This window comes from Colletes gigas, unplaced genomic scaffold (assembly GCF_013123115.1).
Source record: "Colletes gigas isolate AHSC1104 unplaced genomic scaffold, ASM1312311v1 Colletes_gigas_Sc00010, whole genome shotgun sequence".
NCBI lineage: Eukaryota > Metazoa > Arthropoda > Insecta > Hymenoptera > Colletidae > Colletes > Colletes gigas.
The window spans coordinates 3,671,725-3,695,196 of NW_025106639.1; the positions used below are offsets into that span (position 1 = coordinate 3,671,725).

At 43.6% G+C, this 23,472-nt stretch overlaps 5 protein-coding genes and 1 long non-coding RNA gene across 10 annotated transcripts in view; 4 read left to right on the forward strand and 2 right to left on the reverse strand.

Moving 5' to 3' along the window:
- Nucleotides 1-1,212: 1,212 nt before the first annotated feature.
- LOC122397653 (excitatory amino acid transporter-like) lies at nucleotides 1,213-5,077 on the forward strand. 3 transcript variants are annotated; one of them, XM_043396943.1, is made up of 10 exons: nucleotides 1,213-1,627; nucleotides 1,961-2,242; nucleotides 2,524-2,611; nucleotides 2,678-2,876; nucleotides 2,931-3,141; nucleotides 3,278-3,559; nucleotides 3,667-3,900; nucleotides 4,057-4,251; nucleotides 4,318-4,452; nucleotides 4,513-5,077. In XM_043396943.1, the coding sequence occupies exons 2-10, from the start codon at nucleotides 2,169-2,171 to the stop codon at nucleotides 4,718-4,720; spliced, it is 1,626 nt and encodes a 541-aa protein (XP_043252878.1). In that variant the 5' UTR covers nucleotides 1,213-1,627; nucleotides 1,961-2,168; the 3' UTR covers nucleotides 4,721-5,077. The 3 variants fall into 3 exon arrangements, with proteins under 3 accessions (XP_043252878.1, XP_043252880.1, XP_043252879.1); XM_043396945.1 differs by having other exon boundaries at nucleotides 2,051-2,242; XM_043396944.1 differs by lacking the exon at nucleotides 1,213-1,627 and adding an exon at nucleotides 1,628-1,719.
- Nucleotides 5,078-5,236: 159 nt separating this feature from the next.
- LOC122398015 (ER membrane protein complex subunit 6) lies at nucleotides 5,237-6,844 on the reverse strand. The gene is made up of 6 exons (XM_043397591.1): nucleotides 6,714-6,844; nucleotides 6,429-6,510; nucleotides 5,997-6,157; nucleotides 5,847-5,939; nucleotides 5,727-5,746; nucleotides 5,237-5,459 (listed from the first exon to the last, which is right to left on the reverse strand). Exons 1-6 carry the CDS (start codon nucleotides 6,747-6,749, stop codon nucleotides 5,429-5,431), a joined length of 423 nt encoding a protein of 140 aa, XP_043253526.1. The 5' UTR covers nucleotides 6,750-6,844; the 3' UTR covers nucleotides 5,237-5,428.
- On the forward strand, nucleotides 6,759-7,143 carry LOC122398017. The gene is made up of 2 exons (XR_006259168.1): nucleotides 6,759-6,797; nucleotides 7,007-7,143. It is a non-coding gene; the product is annotated as an uncharacterized LOC122398017 (long non-coding RNA).
- Nucleotides 7,144-7,258: 115 nt separating this feature from the next.
- LOC122398016 lies at nucleotides 7,259-7,672 on the forward strand. Its single transcript, XM_043397592.1, has one exon. The coding sequence runs from the start codon at nucleotides 7,475-7,477 to the stop codon at nucleotides 7,670-7,672; it is 198 nt and encodes a 65-aa protein (XP_043253527.1). The 5' UTR covers nucleotides 7,259-7,474.
- An 86-nt stretch (nucleotides 7,673-7,758) lies between these two features.
- Nucleotides 7,759-16,969, forward strand: LOC122398014 (GPI mannosyltransferase 1). Of its 3 annotated transcripts, none has more exons than XM_043397589.1 (4): nucleotides 7,759-10,727; nucleotides 15,968-16,064; nucleotides 16,500-16,584; nucleotides 16,651-16,969. In XM_043397589.1, exon 1 carries the CDS (start codon nucleotides 7,759-7,761, stop codon nucleotides 8,902-8,904), a length of 1,146 nt encoding a protein of 381 aa, XP_043253524.1. In that variant the 3' UTR covers nucleotides 8,905-10,727; nucleotides 15,968-16,064; nucleotides 16,500-16,584; nucleotides 16,651-16,969. The 3 variants fall into 3 exon arrangements, with proteins under 3 accessions (XP_043253524.1, XP_043253525.1, XP_043253523.1); XM_043397590.1 differs by having other exon boundaries at nucleotides 7,759-9,787; nucleotides 9,869-10,727; nucleotides 16,500-16,969; XM_043397588.1 differs by having other exon boundaries at nucleotides 16,500-16,969.
- A 3,295-nt stretch (nucleotides 16,970-20,264) lies between these two features.
- Nucleotides 20,265-23,472, reverse strand: part of LOC122398018 (irregular chiasm C-roughest protein-like) — a 213,692-nt gene continuing 210,484 nt past the window's right edge. Inside the window, exons 12-13 of the mRNA XM_043397594.1 lie at nucleotides 23,211-23,340; nucleotides 20,265-20,392 (exon numbers count right to left, since the gene is read on the reverse strand). Coding sequence (XP_043253529.1) covers nucleotides 20,294-20,392; nucleotides 23,211-23,340 — 229 coding nt within the window. The 3' untranslated portion in view covers nucleotides 20,265-20,293. The remainder of the gene's footprint in view (nucleotides 20,393-23,210; nucleotides 23,341-23,472) is intronic.

Below are 23,472 nucleotides of genomic sequence, written 5' to 3' on the forward strand. Positions count from 1 at the left end.
CACCTTGCTTCGGGTTCTGTGAAAAAGTTTCGTGGCCTTCGAACGTGTCATATTTTACACGTCGACATTTCCCTGGAAAACATGCATTTGATCGAACATTAATACTTTTCAGCTACGCCTTTTGGTCGAATCGAAACATGAGCGACAGAATGGTCGCTAGTATTCTCGTATTGGCCAAGTGCGCGATCCACCGTGATCCCGATATTAGTCCGCGCGTAGTCATCGCTCATAGCCATCATTACTGGAGGAATTAGGTTGCCTCACAACGGATATACAAAGGGGCCCAACAGATTGGCCCGAATCCTACACGCTTTCAAAATAATCCGCCGCGGACGCATCGAATGCGATCTGCGTTCGTGACAAATGCGTCGGGAACGATGCCAATGAGATTACGATCGCTGTCGGTTACGGCGAGGGGATTTCGAGTCAGCCGCGCGAAGTGAATTGGACTAATTTAATAAGCAGATTTCGCGTGCACGGCGGTCTGTTCGCCATCGACGGACGCGACTTTCGTATGTTGGCCAAGGCTGGGGACGTTGGTTTCCCGTTAAAATCGTCGTTTAACAAGGGAGACCGACGGCGAGTCGCCCACCTTGTTCCGCGTAATCGTAACTCATCTTTCAAGCCAGTAATGGCGCGCAAATTACGATGTTGTCTTTTATTCGACCGAACGGACCTTCCAGCGTGGCACGTGCACGTATCACCTACGTACAGTTTACGCCCACAACCGGGCCTTTCTCTCGGGTGTACTTTAAGTTGGGAAGCTTAACTCGTTAGCACGTAACGATTTCTTTCCACCGACATCTGGAAACGCGGTTCGACCGTGTTTTACAAACGAGTTTATCGGTTTACGATTAGCGAAACGGCAGCCGTCCAAGAGGGCGGAGGTTATTGTTTCTGGTCCGTTCAATTGCTATTAATGGCCTTCTACGTGCCAATATTCGTCAGGGATTACAATTCCATATTACAAGAAACCCTGTCCACGATTGATCGTAGCATCACGAAATTGTAGCATTCTCAATTGGCAAAGCGTTAAATGTCGTTCAAGAAACGTTTCGAGCGGTGTCCCCCTCAAATCGACCGTGTCACAGTTCTCACGTACCGAAAGGGGGGAGCCGGTCGGGCGAAATAAATAAATAAAGAACGCCGCGGCGCTAATCGTTCCGAGGGAGTGCGCGCGCCAAGGGATGAACCGTTCCGAGTTCTCGATTCGGAGCAATTTAAACGCCGGGTCTATTTCTACGAAACGGACTCGCGTGGTGCAGATTTTTCTCCCTTCTGCTTATTCAGTGCCGTGCGACCCGTTGTGATGAGTGACCTCTTCCTGTGGCCGGTCGTCTCTCTCGCTCCACGTACGGTCTCCCTTTTCTCTTTCGGTGGTCGCCCGCCGGCCCCCCCTCTCGGCGTCTAATCAGCTTCCTGGATGGGGCACATTATCTACGTGATGGCAGATCGTAACTACGCGATACCCAGCCAGGTCCCGATCATACGGTAGTCGCTCGACAGTCCATCGCGCGTTAAAGACCAGCCAGGATCCGCGGTTACGAATGCAACTTGGTTTCTCACACGATTACACGGTTATCGGTGCAGCGGTCCTGGAACGACGCGTCTCCCATCGGGGACTCAGGTGTGACCTCTTTCTCGGGATTCCTCCTATCCCTAGCTCACAGGGGGAACGTCGCGAGTGCCTTGATTTCGTGATCGAATACGTTGGAACTGGTATCTTAACGAATTTTTATAACAACACTGTACGTCGGATCGAAACGAATGTTCATCGCTAGAAAACGCGTAATCAGCGGGATTTTTCCTTGCGTTAGACGCGAGCAGACAAAATGGCGCTCGCCTCGTTATCAAATTTAAGTGTTTTGTACGGCGTACGGTAGTTGTTAAAATTTTGTCGCCGATACCAGCGTAAAGAATAAATCTTTTCTCAACGGGATTATATCGAACGATATTTCAGTTTGCGTCCTTGCTCGTCGAACGTCCCTCGTTTAACGGGCCCTCGATCTGCTTGAAACTCAACGATCGTCCTTGGGTTTGCGAAACGCAGATGTCACGGCGGTGAGGACCGCGGGATGATAGAAAACGTGTTCGCCACGATCTTCCTCGTGCCCAGAGGGAGGCTATCCGAGAGCTCTTAAAGCGACGTGTTAGCGGGACCAGCCACGATGTCGCTGATGCAACGTATTTCCGGTGTCGTCGCGGTCCTCAGGGGCACCGCGGAGATTAAGGAAACTCACACGTGAGAAACGAACGAGTCGTAGGGGGCTCGACAGTGTTTTGGTTTGGCTTCGGTAACGGTGAACAATTGTGTAACCAGTGGGCAGACTTTGGCGATACTCCGTTCAACGAGAACCGGCAGGAAATATAAACTTTGCTTTGACTTAGGCTCTTTAGAAACAGTTTTTTAACGCTGCCTCTTCTCGTCGAACGAAACACGCTCGTTACATAATTCCTCGCGCGCGAGATTTACACGAGTTCGTTCCGGAGCTATCTTCTTCTTTTACCTGGAATAATTTTCAGATCATGTTCGGACGAGATCGAGAAGATTACGTCCGAGGACGAAGTCAAAGTGCACGACCACGTCACGCCGCTCGACAGATTGCAATCGGTTAGTAGGAATCGCATAATTTCCACAAAGATTCGATTCTATCTTGGAGCACGAACTCGATTTCAGGTGGTAGATTGGATCGGGGAAAATATGCTCCTGGTGTTCACGATCCTTGGCATTTTGGTGGGTCTCGTCCTCGGATTTCTTGGTCGATTAGCCAGCCCCTCGCCACAGTTCATTACTCTCGTCAGTTTTCCCGGGGAGCTCCTCATGCGGCTACTGAAAATGTTCATTCTACCGTTGATTGTCTCGTCGCTTATCACCGGTGATTATTCAACGTTTCGCGTCGCTATCGGTTTCTGAGCTATCCGTTTTCTAGGAATGGCGCAGCTGAACGCCAAAAGTTCAGGGAGAATGGGACTCAGAGCGCTAACGTATTACACAGTTACGACTATTCTGGCGGCTATAGTCGGTATATTAATGGTTTCGATTATCCACCCGGGCGATCCTAGGATTAAATCGACGATCAGCGCGCCTAGATCGGACGATACGAAGGTCACTACGCTGGACGCCTTTCTGGACATAATTAGGTACCGTTCTGGTCCTCGTGTTTGACGAACCACCAAGTAAAACTCACAAATTTCCACGCTTCTTCCATGCATATTCTCTCCTCGCTTTACTCAGTTACTCCCTTGGGTCCTACCTGAACGACTAAACTAATTTTAGAAACATGGTGCCGGAGAACTTGGTGCAGGCGTGCTTCCAGCAAGAGCAAACCACTTACGTAAAGAAGAAAGTGATAACGATAGGGAACACGAGTCAAAGTAATTACGTCCTAGAGCCGACGTTAATATATAAGGACGGGATGAACGTGATGGGAATGATTATGTTCTGCATCACGTTCGGTCTTATCGCGGGGCAGATAGGTACGCGCGGAAAATTGATGGTCGACTTCTTCGTGGAGCTGAACGAAATAACCATGAGACTCGTCACTATCGTTGTGATGTGGTGAGCGATCGTGTCACAACTTAATTTCACGCTTGGTAGTTCCCTCGCTACGTCCGTATACGTGATTTAGACGACGAAATGTGGGCTCGAGTCTTAATGTCACGCAGGTACTCTCCGTTCGGAATCATGTGTCTGATAGCTGGCAAGATAATGTCGATCAACAATTTGGCGGGGACCGCTCAGATGCTGGGTTTGTACATGGTGACGGTTATCGTCGGTCTATTGATTCACGCTGTGATCACTCTGCCGTTGATATTTTGGCTGATGACCCGGCAGAATCCAGCCGTGTTCTTCAAGGGTATGATGCAGGCTTGGATCACAGCCTTGGGAACGGCGTCGAGGTAGAAATCGATCCGCAAGTATCCCTGATCCTTACGTCGATAACCGAGTACCCCAAATAAGTTTCCGCGTTTCTTATAAATTGGTAGTATTCTGGTTATTGACACGAGGATTGAACCAGTAGAGACCGTAACGTGTACGTTCCTGATGGTTTTCAGTGCTGCAACTTTGCCCATAACGTTCCGTTGTCTCGAAGAAAATAATAAAATCGATTCGCGAGTGACTCGATTCGTAGTGGCGGTCGGGGCCACGGTGAACATGGACGGAACGGCTCTTTACGAGGCCGTGGCTGCCATTTTTATCGCGCAGATGAATGGAATTTTGTTGGGGATAGACGAAGTGATAACAGTCAGGTTTGTACGGTCGACCAGAGTCGGGTGAATTTTACTTAAGAATAAAATCCCCTTTGATCCACGTAGCTTGACGGCCACCTTGGCGAGCATAGGGGCGGCTAGCATTCCCAATGCTGCCTTGATCACGATGTTAATAGTACTCACGGCATTGGGTTTACCCACGAACGACATTACCTTGCTCTTCGCCGTGGACTGGCTATTGTAAGTTCTCGTCGCGATTCACCGTCTAACGGTCGTTAACGTTTTATTTCGCGTTTGAAGAGATCGACTGAGGACCTCGATAAACGTTCTGGGCGATGGATACGGGGCCGGGATAATTTATCACTTGTGCAAAGACGAACTGGATAAGATGGATCAGGAACGGAAATTAGAAGATCTCGAAACGGGGACGCCTCTCGAGGACATCCCGGAAAGTTGTCAGCGGGAGAGTGCACCTGTTCCCGAGCAAAGCTCCGAAACGAAGATCTGATTCGCAGGGATATCGACCGTTTTTCCAACATCTCGAACGGCGGCATAAAAGAAAACAAAATTGAATTACCGCGACTGTATCCGATAGAATCGATAATCGATACAAAGCGATATCGATGACCGCCAGTTCGCAATTTGAATAAAAATTGCATGGTTTTAAGTACCAGTAGGAAAATCAAATGTAAAATGTTCTATTTTTGGAATTTAAACGTTTCATTTGTTACAAGATGAATAAAGGTATCGTTCGTCGATTTGTCCAGTCAAACGAAGATAGGGCTAAAGCGTTTCATTACGATAGCAATTTAAGCATTTTTAAAACGTGTTCACTAATTCGTTGCACGTTAGATGATTTATCATTAGGGAGAATGTAGGATTTTGTAATATTTTGTTTACAATGTTTGTGTATTGCATATTATGTGAACATAGGAATAAATATAGATCCAAGTACAATGATCGTATTATAATTTTTCTGCTTACATTACGGGAAAGGTGAAATAACGAACGAGATTGAGCGGGTGGAACGGTGGAATAGATGTATTTTTGAAAGAGTATTCTATGTACATACATATATAATACATCACGCAGTGCTTCTTCAACAATATTATTACTCTGGCTAGTAACTTGCAATTGTTTGTGATATATTTAATTAATTAACGACATACCTATTTAATTAAAAAATATAAATTCTTAAGTCTAAATATCCTTTAGGTCAATAGACATGTACCATACCATACAAAAATCTGAATTCTAATTAAGGAAAATAGAGAAATATAAATATTATGTTGATTAATACAGGCGTCCCTTGAGTCACGCGATTAATTGGTTCCGCGTAAGTCGAAACTTAGAATTAGTCTCTGAAATATATACAAACTATTGTGAAATACCTATTATCTTTTCTTTTTAAATAAAATTGCTACAAAACCGCATAACTCAAGGGATACCTGTATAGCATGCATGTAATATACTATATTTGCAATTAAATGCAAATACTTTGTTTAGAAGGATACGTCCAAAACAACACGTATGTCTGTGGTTGTAGCAACGGTTTCTATTAAGGAAAATACTTTGACACCCATAAATATTTGATATTTGATAAAAGCATCTTTTCACAATGCTATAAAGGATACAAAAAGTCCTCCAAAAAATCCACTTGTTAAAAGATTTCGCCTGCTTATAAAATATTTCTTCCACTGGCCCCCAGCTTTTAATAATAACATTACCTGCAGAAAATATTAGTCAAGGATTTGCAAACATATAAAATGGTCGATTCTTCTTACCCATAATCCGAATACTGCAAAAATGTAGAAACCAAAACCGTATAAACCTGTCAGCCCCAATAAACCAGCTGTTCCACCGGATAAAGCTGCCATTGATATCCTACAATATTCAACTACAGCAGCATTATTTACAACAGCCGCCTCGCTGTATGCAATAACCTCTGAAAAACATTATATAAATTCAATTTAATTATTAACGAAATAATTAACAAATAAATAACAAATTATTTCTACTTCAAACTAATGAAGTAGAAATTCTACAAAGAACAAAGTATATTTATATATCGCTCTAGTATGAAAAGACAGGCAGTAATTACACAGCATACTATTAAACACATACATAACCTATAACGAGAACTATCGAAAGAATTCCGTGATACAAACTATCGAGCACAGCGGATGTACCAAATTGATTCATATTTTCCTACGTACCTCCTTTCTCTTGTTTTGTTTTAATCTTCCCCAACATTATTGTACTTTTAACGGTATCGATGCACAATTTGTATAATTTAACCTAGCAAAACATTCGTTAATGATTATTTATATACAATGACTGTGTTTTGAAATGGTTACGTGGACGTGAACGTATATTCTTTTTTATTGCGAAACATTCAGTGGTGTGTATTAAATTATAAATTATGTGCGTTTTATAAAATTGCAAAGTTCAATTTGAAGGTCGTTTCTGTTGGCAGTGGTTTTACAGTACGAACTACGTACCAGTTGTAATGGTCTCCGGAACATAAGGTAGGTCATAGATAGCAGACTTGAGTAGACTACGTTAGTCGAGTTACAACCGATTGCGTAAGTATTGTTGGATCAAATTTATTCAGAATCGGAGACCAATCTATCTTTTTGCATGACTGCAGCCGATCCATGTAAAAAATTTGCATGCAAATTGCAGCAATGTTTAAAGGGTTTGTGTTTCGTATAGTATTTTACACGACGCAGTGACATTCGCCTCATCTAACCTTGTTGGTGTATTTGAGGTTAAAACATTAATTCGATTTCAGATAACGTTTATCAACCGTCGCGTTGTGAATCTGTTATAGAGGAACTAAGGCAGTGTTGCATCTTACACAAGGCTAAGTCGACGGTTTGCGAGGGTATCGATATTTCTAAGCCGTACGAGCATAATACAGTGAATTATGTAAGTTTGCAACAGTGTCGTGTTGTGTCTTCAATTTGTTATCTACATTCTTTGTGAATACATTATTTGTTTGCTTTCTTCCAGAAAAACGCTCAAAACTAAATCATGACCGCGGATAAGATCGTGAGACTTAGGATACTTACGGGACTAGTGGCAGCCGATGTAATGTTTCAATTTTACCTTGCAAGAAGAGTTCCTCCTAAAAAATAGATGAAACTTAATGTTTTGTTATAGCAAGTAACATATTAATATATGATAAATATGTCTTAACATGTAATAAACATGTGTATTGGTATGTAGTAAATAACATCATAGATTTATATAGTTAAACATGGAAGCAGTGAAGAAGGCGAAGGAGCGAATTAGAAACTATCCAATTCTTATTGCACAGTGTCACGAATCTGGTGCCAAGTATGCCGCGTGTGTATTGACAAAACCTAATTTAAAAAAAGGCGATTGTGAAAGCGAGTTTAAAGAATTCAAAATGTGTTTAACGAAAGCTGCTGCAAAAAGTAATGTACGGTTATAGGGAATAGAATTAAGTAGGTTCTCTCTTGCTTTTTACTGCTTGTTTGGTATCTATTTTTTGCAAAAAATACGTTATACGATTTGAAAATGGATACATTGTCGTTTAAGGGGCACTGTTCATTGGCCTTCCTACTTAGAGTGGTTTTAGTGGTTTATTCAAATTATCACGATAAAACCTTTTATGTTCCATACACTGATGTGGATTATAAAGTATTTACCGATGCCGCGAGGTACATGGTGGAAGGAAAATCTCCGTTCGAACGCGATACATATCGCTATACACCACTGTTAGCCTTGCTTCTAACACCAAATATTTTGCTGCACCAAAATTTCGGAAAGATTTTATTTTCTTTCGTCGATGTTCTGGTAGCAATTTTGATAAAAAAGATTCTAACGTTGCAAAATTGCAGCGAGAAACTGAAATGTATTTGTGCCATGCTATGGTTGTATAACCCTTTCACGATTATAATTTCAACCAGAGGGAATGCAGATTCCATGGCAGTTCTTTTAGTTATGTTGACCTTGTTTTCATTTCTACGACATAAATTCATTCTAACAGGGTTATTGCATGCTATATCTGTTCATTTTAGATTATACCCTATCGTGTTCAGTTTGCCCATGTATATTTCTCTTAACAAGAGAAATTTGGTGCCAAACAAAAACCAGTTAAAATTGGTACTTAGTTGCGTATCTTTGGTAATTCTTTTGACCATCGTAAATTATTATTTTTACGGATTCGAGTATCTTTACAATAGCCTTATTTATCACGTGATACGTAAAGACACGAAACACAACTTTTCTGTTTACTTTTACATGCTATATTTATCCGTGAATTATCCACCAAGCATAATTGAAAAAATTTTCACGTTTCTACCACAGTTAATGCTGTTGCTGATGCTGTCGTACAAATACTCGAGTAAATCCGAATTGCCATTTGCAATGTTTACACAATCCATGGTAATGGTGACGTACAATCCCGTGTTAACATCCCAATATTTCTTCTGGTTTTTATCTCTTTTACCATTGTGCCTTCCACATTTTCGTTTAAGCGCTAAGAGATCAGTATCTTTATGTTTTGCGTGGATCGTGAGTCAAGGCCTCTGGCTACTGGCAGCTTATTTCTTAGAATTTCGAGGGTCAAACACTTTCATGTTCATTTGGATCTCTAGTTTACTATTCTTCGTTGTCAACGTGAAGATTTTTAACGATATCATTGCATATTACAAGCAGTAGATAAAAATTCGTTCAACGATTGATATGTAAGCGACTGATCCATACGCAATATTTTATTCAAAGAAATGTACGCGTTATTAGCATAGATTTCTACGTGTAATCATTTATAGTTTTAAAACACGAAATATATGATCGTTTCATTGTAATCATTACCAGGAAGAATCATTGAATAAAGCTTTGCGAAAACTACATAGGTATGCATTTGTATTAGGTCATCGAAAAAAAAATTCGACAACATCGATCATATTTAAAAATTGCCTCCAAGAGCTTTTTGGATGACCTAATAATGTACATAAAAGTGGTAGGAATATAAAACAATCGATAATGATTCTTAATTTTATTCTTGCAGGAATACAAAATACTTATTTACAGATGGTTTCGTAAAGTAATAGTGGTAGATTCTTAAAAGGAATGTAGATATAGTAATAATGATACAATAATAGTAAATCTTAATGTAGTAATCTAGATCAATTGTGAGCAAGAGCATCCTTTGGATCATCTTCAGAAATATTTCCCGTCGTTTACTTCTAAGCTGCTAATTGTTGATGATATTAATTATTATTGGGGACATTCCTCGTCAAATTATACGAGAATGCTTCTCACAATTTTTATTTTTTTTTTTACGACACCACTCGGAACGTATAGTAACTTGTTTTTTTAAAGAGTATAAAAAAATACCGCGTCGATATCTTTCGTTGAACGACTCGAATATTGATCGGACCGAGAGAAACCGTTTTCTCGATCAATTCTCAAACGATCCGCGCGTACGTGCGCGTCGAAACAATTCGAAAGAAACCAACACGACCGTGACACGAAATGGCCCAATCGATTAACACCGGGGACGAACGGAAAAAACGAAAAAAAAAAAAGTAACACAAGCACGGTTCGTATAACTATAGATCACCACGGCAGACGATGCAACATATAAAAATAGCATTATTTTCTTTCATTGCTTTTGTTACAGTTTATCCGACTGTGTGCTATGTGAAATAATCTATTTTATCTCCATCGAGGTGAATAGAGGCGGTCGATTTTTGCCCGGAAACCAGCTCCCCTCCGGTTAGGACCAAACTCACCGACGATAAGAAGTAACGGAAGAAGTGACGTTCTTAGGCCTTGCAACGGTATCGCGCGAAACGGGGTCCTAAAATAGAGCTAAACCTCGTTTCGGGGTGGCTGCAAGGTCCAGAATAGCTGCCTCGGATGAGTTTACGCGTATACTATATTAGAGAAACCGATCGTCGCCGCGCCAAGATCATCCGAGATTGATCGCGTCGCCTTGAACGGAAAGTAGTTGCATCTTCGAAAGAGGAAAATAAAAGGAAAAAAAAGAGGGAAATTAACGCCCAGCCTTTCCCCCGTTCGGGGCTCGTGCGACTAAAAATCTCTTTGTTCGGAATTACTCCCGGAGGATTTGCTCTAGCGCGAAAAGCGCGCGTCGTTGCTCGTTAGTTTTGTTTCGTATGGAAACATCACGGATAGACTCGAGTGCGTTCACCGGGTAGCAAGGAAACGACAACACGATTTACTTACGAGGCTTTGAAACGACGCCAAGTGACTCGATATTGCACGCGGCCACGTTTTCTGAAAACGATGCAAAACGTCTTTGCCGCGACCGAACCCGCTTGTTCTTCTTTTCATCGCGCGCGTCGAAAGGCGTTTCCTTCGATGCTGTGTCGTTCCGTTCCCTTTCATGTTTCGTAGGTCCTTCGCTTTAAAATGAAAACAAATCGCTGGTTGCAACGCAAAGCTCCTCGGGGGCGCAATTCAAACGGCGACTTTGTCGTCGCGCGACTGGGAAGCGGGAAGAAGCGACTGGGAATGTGTGTGGACGCAAAATGTTCCAGAACGAATGTCGAGATATTAATAAACGTATGTAAAATATTATGTGACATATTGCATAGGAATGGAGACCGTTTCGTGCAAGGATCGTTTATTGTTTTCAAAAAGGAAACTGTGAAACAATTTTTAGTACCGTGAACCTTAATATTAGCCCCTAAATAAAATGACAAATTGGCAGATTGGCAATGCGTTAAAGTATTTGTTATGGAACATTTTGTGGATAGTAAGCGCGATCGCTTGGCACGCATGAATGGAGATGAGAACGTGAGACCACGGGGGGGCTATTATATGGCAAAGATTTAATAAAATATGATAACAGCGGTGATACACATTACACTGTACGAGAAGTATAAAATAAACGGCACTGGCTGCTTAATAATTAGCACGTAAACCAATTAACTATAAATAATAATAGTAATAATCGTTAATATTATAAATGGATGCTTGATGGATGATTAATCGTGTAAACGAAATGTACAGCTTAAGTATAAAAGATTGCGCCGATCGTTCGCGATGATTACACAATAGAAACTTATATAAATGAAAAAAACGTATGTCGTATAGATATATGTTTATAATAATATAATAATAATAATAATAGATGACAAAAAAAAAAAAAAAAATTGAGAAGATAATTAAAGCACTCGTTGTAACGCACGGATAAATCGACTTACACGACATAAACTCAATTAATATACACAACATTAAAATAAACATCTCTTTGGTCTCGTCGTTTCGTTTCTTTCTTTTCCTTTTTTTTTCTGTCCGCGGTTCCCGTCGCAAAAAAAAAAAAATGACAGAAAGAAACGCGTGTCTCGTCTCGCGAAATTTCGTCCTTCCGGGCGCGGAGAGACAAAGCTCGATCGTCGAGAGAAAAAAAAAGAAGAAGTAGAAACGCAACGAAATTCGATGAGAGGGGCAGTAGAGGGTGGCGGGGGGAGAGGGTCGTATAAAAGCGAAAAATAAAAAAAAAAAAAACGAGAAAGCGGACTTTATCGCGCGTGCACGATACACGTAAACGTTGACAAGGACACGCGTTAATATCTATCGACTGCCGCGACGCGGGAAAGATTGAAAAATTGAAAGCGACGGGGCGTCGCGATATTTTATCATCTTTGTTCTTCTTTTGTACTTACATTCTCACGGTGGTAAAACCAAACAAACGCCCGACTATCCGTAGAACGAGTTTGTCCATCGAAACGCGGGGCTTGTTTAATTTTATCATCGAACGAGTTCTGGCGACAGAAATTTACTTGTTTATGCTTACGGGTAATATTTATTGCGCGCGTGTTGCAACGTGTTCGAAACCTCGAATGGCTCGGAGACGTCGAAGGGAATGAATAAACGCGATAGACGATAAAAGGGAAATTGTTGGCACACTATCGATATCGAAGGGTGGATTTTGCGTCGCGTTCGATTTTCGTGGAAATCTCGCGCACACTTTCTGGTATCTCTTTTGCTTCTCTTTCTCTAAACTTGACTCGCTAACGGAAGATCTTGCGCGAACGAGATACGTGGCCATTTAACCGATCTTTAACGCTACAGGTACATGCGAGGGATTTAGGATCGAGTCGCGATCGAGCCGATACGGACACCCACGAATCTCCCTCGATGCGCAAAACATTTAATTACATTTTTTTGAAACAAGGAGGACAAAGTGTTTGGAACAACGAACCGATTATTTTTATTCGGTTATCGTCGTTCGAGATAGAAACTGTATTTCCGACAAATTGACACGTTTCGCGTTAGATTGGAGAGAAGGGGTGTTCGCTGCGTGTTTCCTTTGTGCATCGTGGTTCTTCGTGCTCGAGTATCAAAACCAATTCGGAACGCGGGAGCGCTAAATTCTCCGCGGTGGAATCGTCGATTTCCGGTATCGCGTTCGTCGCGATTCGATTCTTGTCGGGGCAGCACGATAGAAAGGTTCGATCGTCAACGAAAAAATCCCACCCCCTCGAAAAAAAAAGGAAAAAAAAAACCCGGCGACACGTCTTACTTCCCCTTGCCTTTCCGTACGGAGATCTCGAATGTGTCTAGCTAAACGATTCGTAGGCTATGATACAAAGTAATGTACACTAAAAAGGATGATTCGCTGTTCGTAGTCAAATCTCTAGAGTGAAATATTTACACGGGCTCTGTTACTTCCCCCATCTTTAGCTACGCGAACTCTATAAAATCCGTGTGCTTCTGTCGCTTCGCCGAAGGACGCGATACGAAATTCCGACCGACAGTGGGAAAATATTTATCAAAATTCTTTTCCCTTTCATTTCGAATATTGCCAATTCGATACGTACGATCTTGTATATTTTATAGGAATACTTGTTACGCGTTTGATCGCTAAAAATACGGGTGGATTTCGGTACAGAGACGAGCGAAACTTTTATGTTGTTAATTCGTTGAAAAATGAAATTCCGAATCACAAAGTAAAAGTAAATTTCGCGTTGCGCGAACTCGAAAAGCTGATTCCAATATCTGGCCGTACGAGTGCAGAGAACCGTTGTATTTATACTTTTTATAATATTATACGAATAAAATTTCGCCCATCTCTGTCGACGTACGGTCGCGTTTTTCCGCGTTCAGCCATGTCGCGCGATAATTAACGCTCGCGTAATCGCGGCAATTACGCGGTCTCGAAACGAATTTCACCCCTTTCCAAAAAGTTTCGTCAGACTTCTCGTCGATTGGTCGGCCAGCGTCACGGGAAACCTTGCCGCGCCTCGTGCGTAAATTGAAGTTCCGTTGTGCGCTGTTTCATTATGTAGCGATTTTTTTACGTCGAAGAGCTCGGGGCCACGTACGCGTGAAAAATAAAAAATAACGAAACAGAGAATTTTTCTCCCGCCTCTTCGTACGCAAAATCAGTTGAGTGATCGCGATAGGACGCGCGTATAGAGAAACACCACGCTTCGTTTGCCTTTGGGAGATTTTGAATTTCTTTTTTTTGTGACAAATGTTGGGAATCGAGTGTATCTGTAATTTTTATCCAAACGAAATGTGCTGTATCGCTGAACGCGCCATTCTGTATCGTGCAATTCCAACAGTCGATTTTCACGCGGTTCCAGTCTTTTGTTCTATGATCTCGCGACGGTGGATCGGTCTACCGTACGGATCGATGCTCCAATCGCGGGAAGAGAGTTCGCGACGGTTGGCGAGAAATGTCTGTGTTCGTTAGTTGTTCCCAAGAGAATCGGATGAACTCGCGGCGCGAATTATCAGGATTTATTGGTCGAGATTACTACACACGGTGTACGTTGGAGAGTTTCAGTAAAAACGTAACAGCGTTACCGGATGCTAAATCATCGTCTCCGTTCAAACAACGGCCGCCAAAGCTTAAAATCGCGGTACCGATAGAAAAAACGTCTCGTCGAAATCTCGATCGGGGACGGTCATTGCGAAACGACCATCCGGTTCCACCCCGTCCCTCGCGAAACTCGTGCAATAAACGCGGCTCTCGGATCCTCCCCCGCTATACGCCGATAATTTTTTTTATTTTTTTTTTTTTTCGAAGAATTCGCTACGACTCGCTCGTATTTTTTTTTTTTTTTTTTGTTCGTCTCGCGGCCAGTTACACGCCGTACGCGTTCTGAGAAAAAAGCTTAACATCGAGAAAAATATGGGGGTATATATTATATGTATATATATCTCCTACATGTCGCTCAGTCGAGTTCGAAATAGTTTTTATACTCAGTATCGATGCGACCTGCTTCGACGCGGTCTCGCGACAGCTCGCGAGACGTCGTTCATTTCCTAAAAAGTCACTTTCCGTTTTATAATTTGGGGGATCTGGATAGGGGGTGGGGGGTGGGAATGGCGACTCGATCGTTTTTCAATACGCACACGTGTCGTCGGATTCGCGCGGTGTGATTTTTACGGTTCTTCTTCGGCGATCGGATAAGTTTTTACTGCTACTTTTTTGGTTTTTTTTTTTTATTTTCGTTTTCTTTCGTTGCCTCTTTTCTTTCGTACGCGTTTTACGATCGGACCCGAGCGGCGAAACGTTATTTACACGGCGGACAATATTATGGCACGTCCCATCGAATCGAAACTACAACCCTTCCCCTTGCTTTTCCACCCCTCGATCTGGGGGAATACCCCGATTAAATCGCGAGAAACGTGCCCGGTACGCGGGAGGGATAAAAAACGACCGAGTCGATAAACTTTGCGAAATAGTTAGTAATAGGCCATAATCCCTAGTCGTAAAGTATGAAATGTATCAACAAATTTGAAAAACTTCCCTCGCTCACCCGATTAGGCAATACTTTCTCTCTCGTCTTCTACTCTCGTTTCGCGTACAGTTACAGAACGCCTCATCGTTCGCTCGGAGGGCTCCCTTTGATCAGGGCTGGGACTATTCCAAGATTTTCTACGTACTCGAATACTACCATTCAAGCATCTTGCTATTCCGACTGTAAACTGTGGAAATTAAATATTTTTTAAATTTATATCAAGTTTCAGAATGTCTGTACACCTTGTATACTCTCGTATATTAAAATCAACACGTTTTTACACTGACGTGGCATTCATAAAGCAAGTCCACTCTCTTCTGTTAAGGATTATATCATAAATGAATGTGAAACAGGCGACGCAATTCGAACATTACGAAGCGTACGAATGTTCGAGTATTCGAATAGGGAAAAATTGCAGGATTAGTCCCAGCCTTTATCGTAGATTGCCTAAGAATTTCGCGTTTTACGACACAGCGCGACGGAGCCGGGCGCCGCGTGTTCTCGCCGAGGCGCGCGCGAGCACGTCGATCGCGAGCCGCGCGGATAAACTTTCAATGAAAACAACGATCTCGGGAATTGCACGAAAGGAAATGATTGCACTATAGAAAAATAAACTATTCGAAGATATACATTATATATATATACTTCTTCCCGGCGAGCTCCCTCGGGCAAGGCGAGGAGAGGCGTCGCGTGGAAGCGGAATCGCGCGACGCTCGACGCGCTCGAGGAGTGAACGACGCGCTGGCTCCCGTTCCTTTCCTTGACTAAAGGCGAAGAAATCGATATAATTTAATTAATAATTGACAGATAACCAATTAATACGTATAGGATGGCCCGAACGGCAAGAAGGCGTAAATTCCTAAGATTCAAACGACATAAACTTTTCTAATTTTAACATCGCCGCGGACCATCCAGTACATTGATTGTAATTACTTCCCGCAGAATACTTCGTTAACCTACGTTCTTTATAATAGAAATCATGTGTCTGTATGTAGAAGATCTCTGTCGGCGTGACATGGCGCCGTTCGTGAACGTTCGCGTACGCAAACCGTTTTCCTGCAACAATTCCAGGCGAACGGGACATTCCCATCGGTACGTGTACGCATATGTGTGTGTATGTACGTATGTGTATATATATATATATATATGTGTATATGTTCGTGTATGTTCCGTTTCTTGAATCTGTACAGTTCGGAATTCCACCAAGCAATTACACATTTACATGTTACGCGCGTGTGTCTGCGCGCGCATCAGAATTTTAGTTTTTTTTTGCGCGCCCTTCGAATGAAAATCTGGAAAATCTTTCTCACTCTCTCGCTTTTAAATAGTTAACATCAGCATGAACATTGTACAGAGTGATTTGATGTACAATAAGCTGGACTTCCGGCGGACGGTTAACCGGGTCGGTCACGGCGACCCCGTCGACGGGGCTGGTCGACGTCGCGACGACGAGAACTCTTACGAAGCTTTCGAACAGGATTACAGCGCGAACCAGGGCGAAGCTAATCGTTATTTTTTCTTTTCTAGGTATGCCAACGGTTGGAGTATTCCAGAATACGTGTTCGAAGATTTATTTCGAAGATCGAGAAAGTGATAAATTAACGCGTTATTGGTAAGTTCTGTTTATCAGACGGATAGAGTTGGCGAACGGTATACAACAGGGGTGACTTGCTCTTAGTGTTCTGTTCTGCTCATGCGCACAAGATCTTCCAACTCTATGGCTGCCACGCGGAGCTGGGACCAGGGAGGTCAGGTAGAGGTTCTCGGTATTTCTCATTTGGTTTCGGGCAGCTGTTCAGAACTGTGTTTTGCAGGAATATCGAGGATTTGGGAAAAGTATGATTTTCTACGTTGGACCTGGACTAATCGATGTTGTTTGAAAGTGGGACTCCTATGGCTATCGTCAAAGTTCGTCACCCCTGGCATACAACGTATGTGAGTACTTATGATTTCCTATTTTCCATCTTTACTCGTATTTTGTATCTGGATAAAGTGTATTCAACTCTCGTGAATGGTGTGCTCGAAAGTATTCTACTTCATCACTGTTTCGATTTTCGAAACAAACCTTCAGACATGTATTCTTGAATAGAAATTTTCTGATTACTCGACAAGAATTAGTCTGCCGTCTAATTTCCATTTCCTCGTCCGCCTCGACGCGACGTTGCGATCGCGAGCAAAGGAACTGATCGTTTCTAGACGATCGTACCGCGTATTTTTTTTGTGCGCGGGTGGATCGCGGAATGTGAGAACGAGTCCTCAATAGGAAGGAAGTATCGTTACGAATACTGTTTTTTCCGATCTCCGACGACGTTACCCGAATCACCCACGCGGGCAACCGTCCGCCTGGAAGCGCCTCGCGTAAAGTCGGATATGCACAATAATGTTTTTTGTTCTTTTCTTTTCTCTTCACAGTTATAAAACTAACTAAATCTTACGAGATACGGTGAGCAATAATTCCAGTTATTTACAGAAATTATGTTACAGACGTCATAATATAAAGATATCATCTGACAATACAAACGTAGATTCGTTCGTCTGGCGCCGGAACGCCGAACGCGCGACGCGCGACGTCGTCGTTCGATGCTCGAGCCCCGCCATTGACGCGTTCGCCTCGAGCTTTCCTCGTTTTTCTTCGTTTCCGTTCCGCCGTACACCGACGCGCCACGCGAGTATGGGGGTCAGTCCGTGCTGTGCAGCCTTCTTTTTTATCGGAATCGTTTTTTTTTAATAATTGATAGGCTACCCTGTTTCGTTATCGTAATCAATGGTATTTTATCCTCGCTGTACATTGTCGCGATGTATCTCTTCGTTTTCATTTCTCTTTGCCGCGTTACTTGGAACTCGAGGCCGTTCCCCGTAGATCATTGCCGAGGAAAACCTGCTACCCTCCCCCCCCCCCCGGATCCATGAACTACGAAGACGTTGCAAAACGAACGGAGAAACGAACCGATATATAAATACACTTCCAAGGTAAAACCAGAATAACTTAATTAACGAGCGTAATCAAGCGGAGACTTCCCGACTCTTCTTTCTTCTAATAACTTGCGCCCATTCGGTAGTTTTTTTCCCTTTGAAACGAGACGCGCGCGACGCCTTTCGTCCAAGAGACGCCGCCTCCCTTCCCTTCGACAGTTCAATTTCATTTTGTTTTATTTATTAATATCGTTACGTATTATTTACAGGAAGCCGTTCCACTCGCGAACGAGCTTATTTCAATAGAGTTTTGCTCTCGTAGCGCCACCAAACTATAGGCCCTATGTTCATATTGACAACAGGTGTATAATATATATACATATACATATACATATGCATATACACGTACGGGGCTTAGAGAGAATCGTGGCACGGCCGACGAGCAAATGATTTTTCGTTCGAAAATAGAAGCTCGAATAAAATTCTACTCCGCGCTCGTTAGACAACGATCCAGGCAGTTTATATTCAATACTTTTTTCTCGAAATACTACGAATTCCCGGTTTATCTTCGCAACGAGGAACCGTTTCCGGTCGTACCGCGATCTCCCCCTCGCTCTGCACATACATATACATATATATACATATACTTACATATATATACATATGTATGTATACCTAATCACTTTAGCTATCTATTTTACAAATCGTCGGCCTGCGTCGAACCGCGTCGATCGCGATCACCGAATTCTCAGGCCGGAAGGGGACGCTGGATCGCCCACGGATCTTGTCGTACAAGACCGCGCGATCGCCACAGAATGTCCCTCGATCTCGTGTCAGCGCGCTCACGCGCTACTTCTATTAACGTTTTTTTTTTCTTTATCTTTTCATTTCCTACAAATAAAAAAAGGCAGCGCGACACAGTGACGTCGTAGTGGCAGCCGAGACGCCGCCCCCGCCGGACGTCCGTCTGCATATCACATAATCGAAAAAGCGAATCGCCCCGCTAAGTCTTTTTTTCATCGTCGCCCGCGCGCCAGAGACGCTCGATCCCCAAAAACGTTACGGGACAATTCTATATCGTTCGTGTAAAAATAGCAAATCTTGCTTTCGAAAGTAAGCTTTCCGCTGGAACTGGAAATACAATACTGGAAATCGTGCTTAACTTAATTCTTTGATATCTGTTTGAGTGAAGCTCCAGGAAAGATACTTTTAAAAAGAATCAAAAACGAGGGATCCTTCGCTCGATGTTAGGATCGAGCGTTCCCGGGGCTCACGATCGGCCGGCGCCCAAAAAATCGTTCGTTCGGGCGCCGGGCCCGTGCTTTTCCCGCAAGTAGACTGCTACTACGACCACGGCGATCCGCGACGAGACTTCGATTCCCGTGTGTTCTCGTTACGTCGAACGAACGTTAAATGCTTATCGAGATCTAAATTATGCGAATAAAAAGATTGTCGATACCGAGTGGTCTGTTCTCGTTCCGAAGTTGCCCCTTCGATCTACGAGCCTAACCACCGTCCTTCGTTACCCCGCGAACCTTCGTAAACCCACCACTGTTCCGCTCCCCGCGTCCAACGGCGATCGTTTTTCGCGTCGAGTCGATTAATTCGTATTGCTTTGACTTTCATGATGGGGTACCCGTGCAGCCTCTCCCTGGTACCGGAGAAAAAAGGATTCACCGTTTCCCCGCTCACGTAGGGAACCGAGACAGTCTCTTCTTGCTCCCGGCTCGGTGTTCGTAAATGGAGTTACCCGACCCGGCGAAGACCGTTCCTCGAAGTCGATCCACGACGCGTATCTATTCTTCCCGGTCGCGTCAATTCCGTTTCGCCAGCAGCTTCGTCGCGACGTCGAAATCCGAGTGGCGTGCCAGCTCTCGCGGTTTCCCGTCCGTTGACATTCTCCGCAGCTTGTACGCCGCTCGAGGCTGCCAGGCGTCGTCGGCTCGTTCCTCGCGCGAGATCGCGAAGCTCCAGGACGACTCGGCGTCGACGCGATGACGTTGCTCCAGCAGCTGTCGATGGTCCCTGCTGGCCCTACGCAGCTGACGGAGCACCAGCTCGATGTACTTGAGCGTCTCGCCGTTCTCCGTCGTCCGCGGCGAGCGTCCCTTCGCGCGTACCTTCCTCCCGGCGATCTCGTCCGGCTGCGTCCTCGTTTCCCCGAGCAATCGTTCGACCTCCGGTGCGATCGCCCGCTGGGCGGCGTCGCGACGCTCCGTGACGACGTTGCCGCGGCTCCGATAGCGACAGCTCCTGCCCAGCGTGTCCGCGAAGCATGCGTCGCGCGGCCTCCACGTGTTCGAGCGCGAGCTCGCGCAGTGAGTCTCCTCGAGGGTCCTGCGATGTCCGAAGGCGGTGCTAATTAGGCCCGAACGTCGACGGTTCTAGTTCGGATAGACCCCCTGGCCTCATACGTGCGTCGCTAACGTCCCTACCGCCGACGTGCGCTTCACCGTCGCGACGCCGCCGTTCGGGCCGCCTGTGATGTAATGCGCTGACAGGGGAGCCTGGAAATCATAGAATTTCGCGTGAAATTAACAATCGTGGCGCGTCGAGGGCACGCCGCAGGCAAGTCTGGGGGACGTCGCGCGACCTAATCGAGCGTCGTGCAGATCATCGTAAAAGATATTGCAGAATACACGGATGGTAAATAACGAAAACATTCTTATTTTTACGATTGATCGATCAATCGGTCGAACGAGCTGCACGACGCTAGTTAGGGCGCCGCGTAAGGGAACCGGGGCCAATATGGGCATAGTTACATATACATTATTCTACAGAATAAGAAAAAGGAACTGAACTACCAACAATTTATGTACATATTTTACGGACAACTGTTGTTGCGTTTGAATTTCGCTCGCAGACGTAGCGAGAATAAATATACGGTCATCTACGATAATACGGATGTGGAATATTATGCTCGAACGTAGTGGGGGTGATACAGACACCTATGCGGGGGATATGAGCGGTTGTAAATTTAATTGCATTTCAAAATATCGTATAGAATTCAATGAATAATGCACCATCGGAAACTGTTGCTCCCCAAATGAATACAAAATTAAGTAATTAACGGCTACGGGGAGTATGATACAGGGTATATTACAGTTTACGCGTTCCTTGGGCTTTTCTCTAGATACGTCCCCTTTCCGATTATCGCATTCTCGTAATCTGCAAATCGTACTATACTGAATCACTAACTTAGACTTCCGAATCTGAACACTAATTCAAGCAGAAAAGTTAAATGGAAAAAGGGCATTTCTCGAGAAACGTGAGCTTAGTTATAAGTGAGTTACTTAACTGTAACATTTTTAAATAATGGGTGAAACTTTACTAGCATCGATTAGTATCTATCCTATTTGCAAGTAGAAACCGGATCATCAAATATGGTCGTCGATATATCAAATTGCATTCCTCGTATCTAGCCTAGTTTTCATACAAAAATGCTATATTGGAGAGCTGTACAGTCTTTAGAATTCAAATACAGGGATCTGGCTTACGGAAGATTACTTTGCTATCGATCAGGATTTTGTATGATACAAACTACCGACTAGTAACATTACTGGTGCGAAAACGCAATTTTACGGGCGAAAGAATGGATTTACCTTATACCATGAACATCACTCAGGGTCATTCTTTATAGCTTTTTACTACCGTTCAAAAGCTTGGAAGTAGTCGAGTATTAAATGATGATTTATCGCAACTGGTAAAAATATGGAGATTTCCAAACTTTTGGACGATAGAATGCTCGTTCCGGGTATCACAAAAAATCGTACACACAAAAATCACGTACGCTAGAAAAACGTGACACATGCCATGCTCGTCGGTTAAAATATTGAGCACCTTCATGCACGCTACAAAAATACCATACGAACCACCAAAATATACATGTGTCAAGCATACTCCACACACCATACGCTAAGTATATAAGTGAAAAAAGATAGAACATACACACTACCGTATACACATCGCACTAATGCTACCTGTATCACATACACACTGCCCCCCCACCCTACGTAAAATATTGTTTTATACGTCTTGGAAGACTATAGAACCGTGATTAGAAAGTTTCAAAAATGAACCCCATTGAAAACCATCAAATATTGATCAATATATAGAAAATTAGTTTTACTATGTGACTCGATTTATCAAGTTTACCACAATTCTAAATAATATCTGAACAAAACTAACTAGTGCTACCTTAGGAGCAAAGAAAGTAACGAATGCATACTTTAACCCTCGTCCAACGGACTTCCGGTTCGTTTGTACGTTAGTAAACAAAGAATTTAGAAACACGAGAGTGCAAAAATTTCGATTGGAAATATAAAGATCGCCATTCGAGGGTTAAATGTCCGGCATTCGAAAACGTAGGAACAAGAAAAGGGTTTGTTCGCCGTCAGAGTACTGTAAACAATATTCGAACAACAGTGCCCATATTACCCGAATTCCCTTATTATCGTAGCCTAGCCGTGTTTTGCTATATTCTTTTTATCGAAGGGTCGCTTCCATGGAAGCGACGAGCAAATAAATAAATAAAAGGATACGACTTACGCCTGGAAGCCCAAAGCAGTGTCAACGGTAAGATCCGCGTCCAATTTACGGAAAAACACCAATAGGAGGAAATCAATGTTAAGGGTGTACTTACGCTACGCAGCGAGAACACACTCCATCACAAGCGAGAACACATCAATCAGTCAACAGAACACATTTAACAAGGGGCACATCAAAGGGACTCTCGTCAACCATTAGACAGAACACTAGCCCAGTCAACCGTTCGCGGACACACGCTCTCACGCTTACGTAGGTTAGCGATGGAGGCAATCGTACCACGACTCGTGCAGTTAAACTTACCATCATTCGCAAAGCCCAGTCACGCAATATTATTTTTACCAAGTTGCAACGAAACGAAAATGACAATTTTATTATCAACAATATATTCGACTTGGAAAGTACAGTTGGTCGCGAACGATCCCCGCAGGATTACCATGACTATTAAGCCCGGCCTTAGATGGCCAATTTAGATTATATTATGTTTTGTCGGCGCTTCCGAGAACAGATTACTGAATTTACAGTCGTTATAAAAGCATTATCCTCTCGCATTATCCTCCATTCGCTATTCGTTATTCACGATCGGCACGATAAAGCGATATTAAAACGACTCGTATCGGACGAGCGATTCGACTCGGGGCACGATTAGATCGGCTCCTTGGTGCAACTATCTCCGACGAGAGATTTATCGTAACTAGTTCAGGTGAGCGTCGGAATGCGCGACGAGATGTCGCAACTATGTCTTGGAATTTGACACACATTCGTTGTCATTGTACTAACCTGCGGTCCAGCGCCGTTCAAGGTATTCAAGCTATTCATTCTCATTGCTTGCGTGTAGGGTGGTGGTGCTGGCGTCACTCCCGGCACAGCCGCGTGCGGCGCGTGTCTCAGCTGCTCCGCCGCTGACATTCTATTGTTCGAAAAGTAAAAGAAACGGTCAGGGTATCTCGCGGGGTCCAACGGGGATCTGTTTGCACGGCAAACGTTGCGCCACGGCCACCGGCGGCCCGCCAGATCTCCTCGATTAATATTAAAATCGGCC

What these genes read in the sequence shown, in the direction of transcription:
- LOC122397653 (XM_043396943.1), top strand. Translation starts at nt 2,169, where the DNA reads ATGTCGCTGATGCAACGTATTTCCGGTGTCGTCGCGGTCCTCAGGGGC. An exon ending in GAGATTAAGGAAACTCACAC is followed by an intron (nt 2,243 to 2,523) that starts GTGAGAAACGAA and finishes AATAATTTTCAG; the next exon opens with ATCATGTTCGGACGAGATCG. An exon ending in GCCTTGGGAACGGCGTCGAG is followed by an intron (nt 3,901 to 4,056) that starts GTAGAAATCGAT and finishes GATGGTTTTCAG; the next exon opens with TGCTGCAACTTTGCCCATAA.
- LOC122398015 (XM_043397591.1), bottom strand. Translation starts at nt 6,749, where the DNA reads ATGACCTACCTTATGTTCCGGAGACCATTACAACTG. An exon ending in TCCGGAGACCATTACAACTG is followed by an intron (nt 6,511 to 6,713) that starts GTACGTAGTTCG and finishes ATGTTTTGCTAG; the next exon opens with GTTAAATTATACAAATTGTG. An exon ending in GATTTTTTGGAGGACTTTTT is followed by an intron (nt 5,747 to 5,846) that starts GTATCCTTTATA and finishes CTACAACCACAG; the next exon opens with ACATACGTGTTGTTTTGGAC.
- LOC122398016 (XM_043397592.1), top strand. Translation starts at nt 7,475, where the DNA reads ATGGAAGCAGTGAAGAAGGCGAAGGAGCGAATTAGAAACTATCCAATT.
- LOC122398014 (XM_043397588.1), top strand. Translation starts at nt 7,759, where the DNA reads ATGGATACATTGTCGTTTAAGGGGCACTGTTCATTGGCCTTCCTACTT.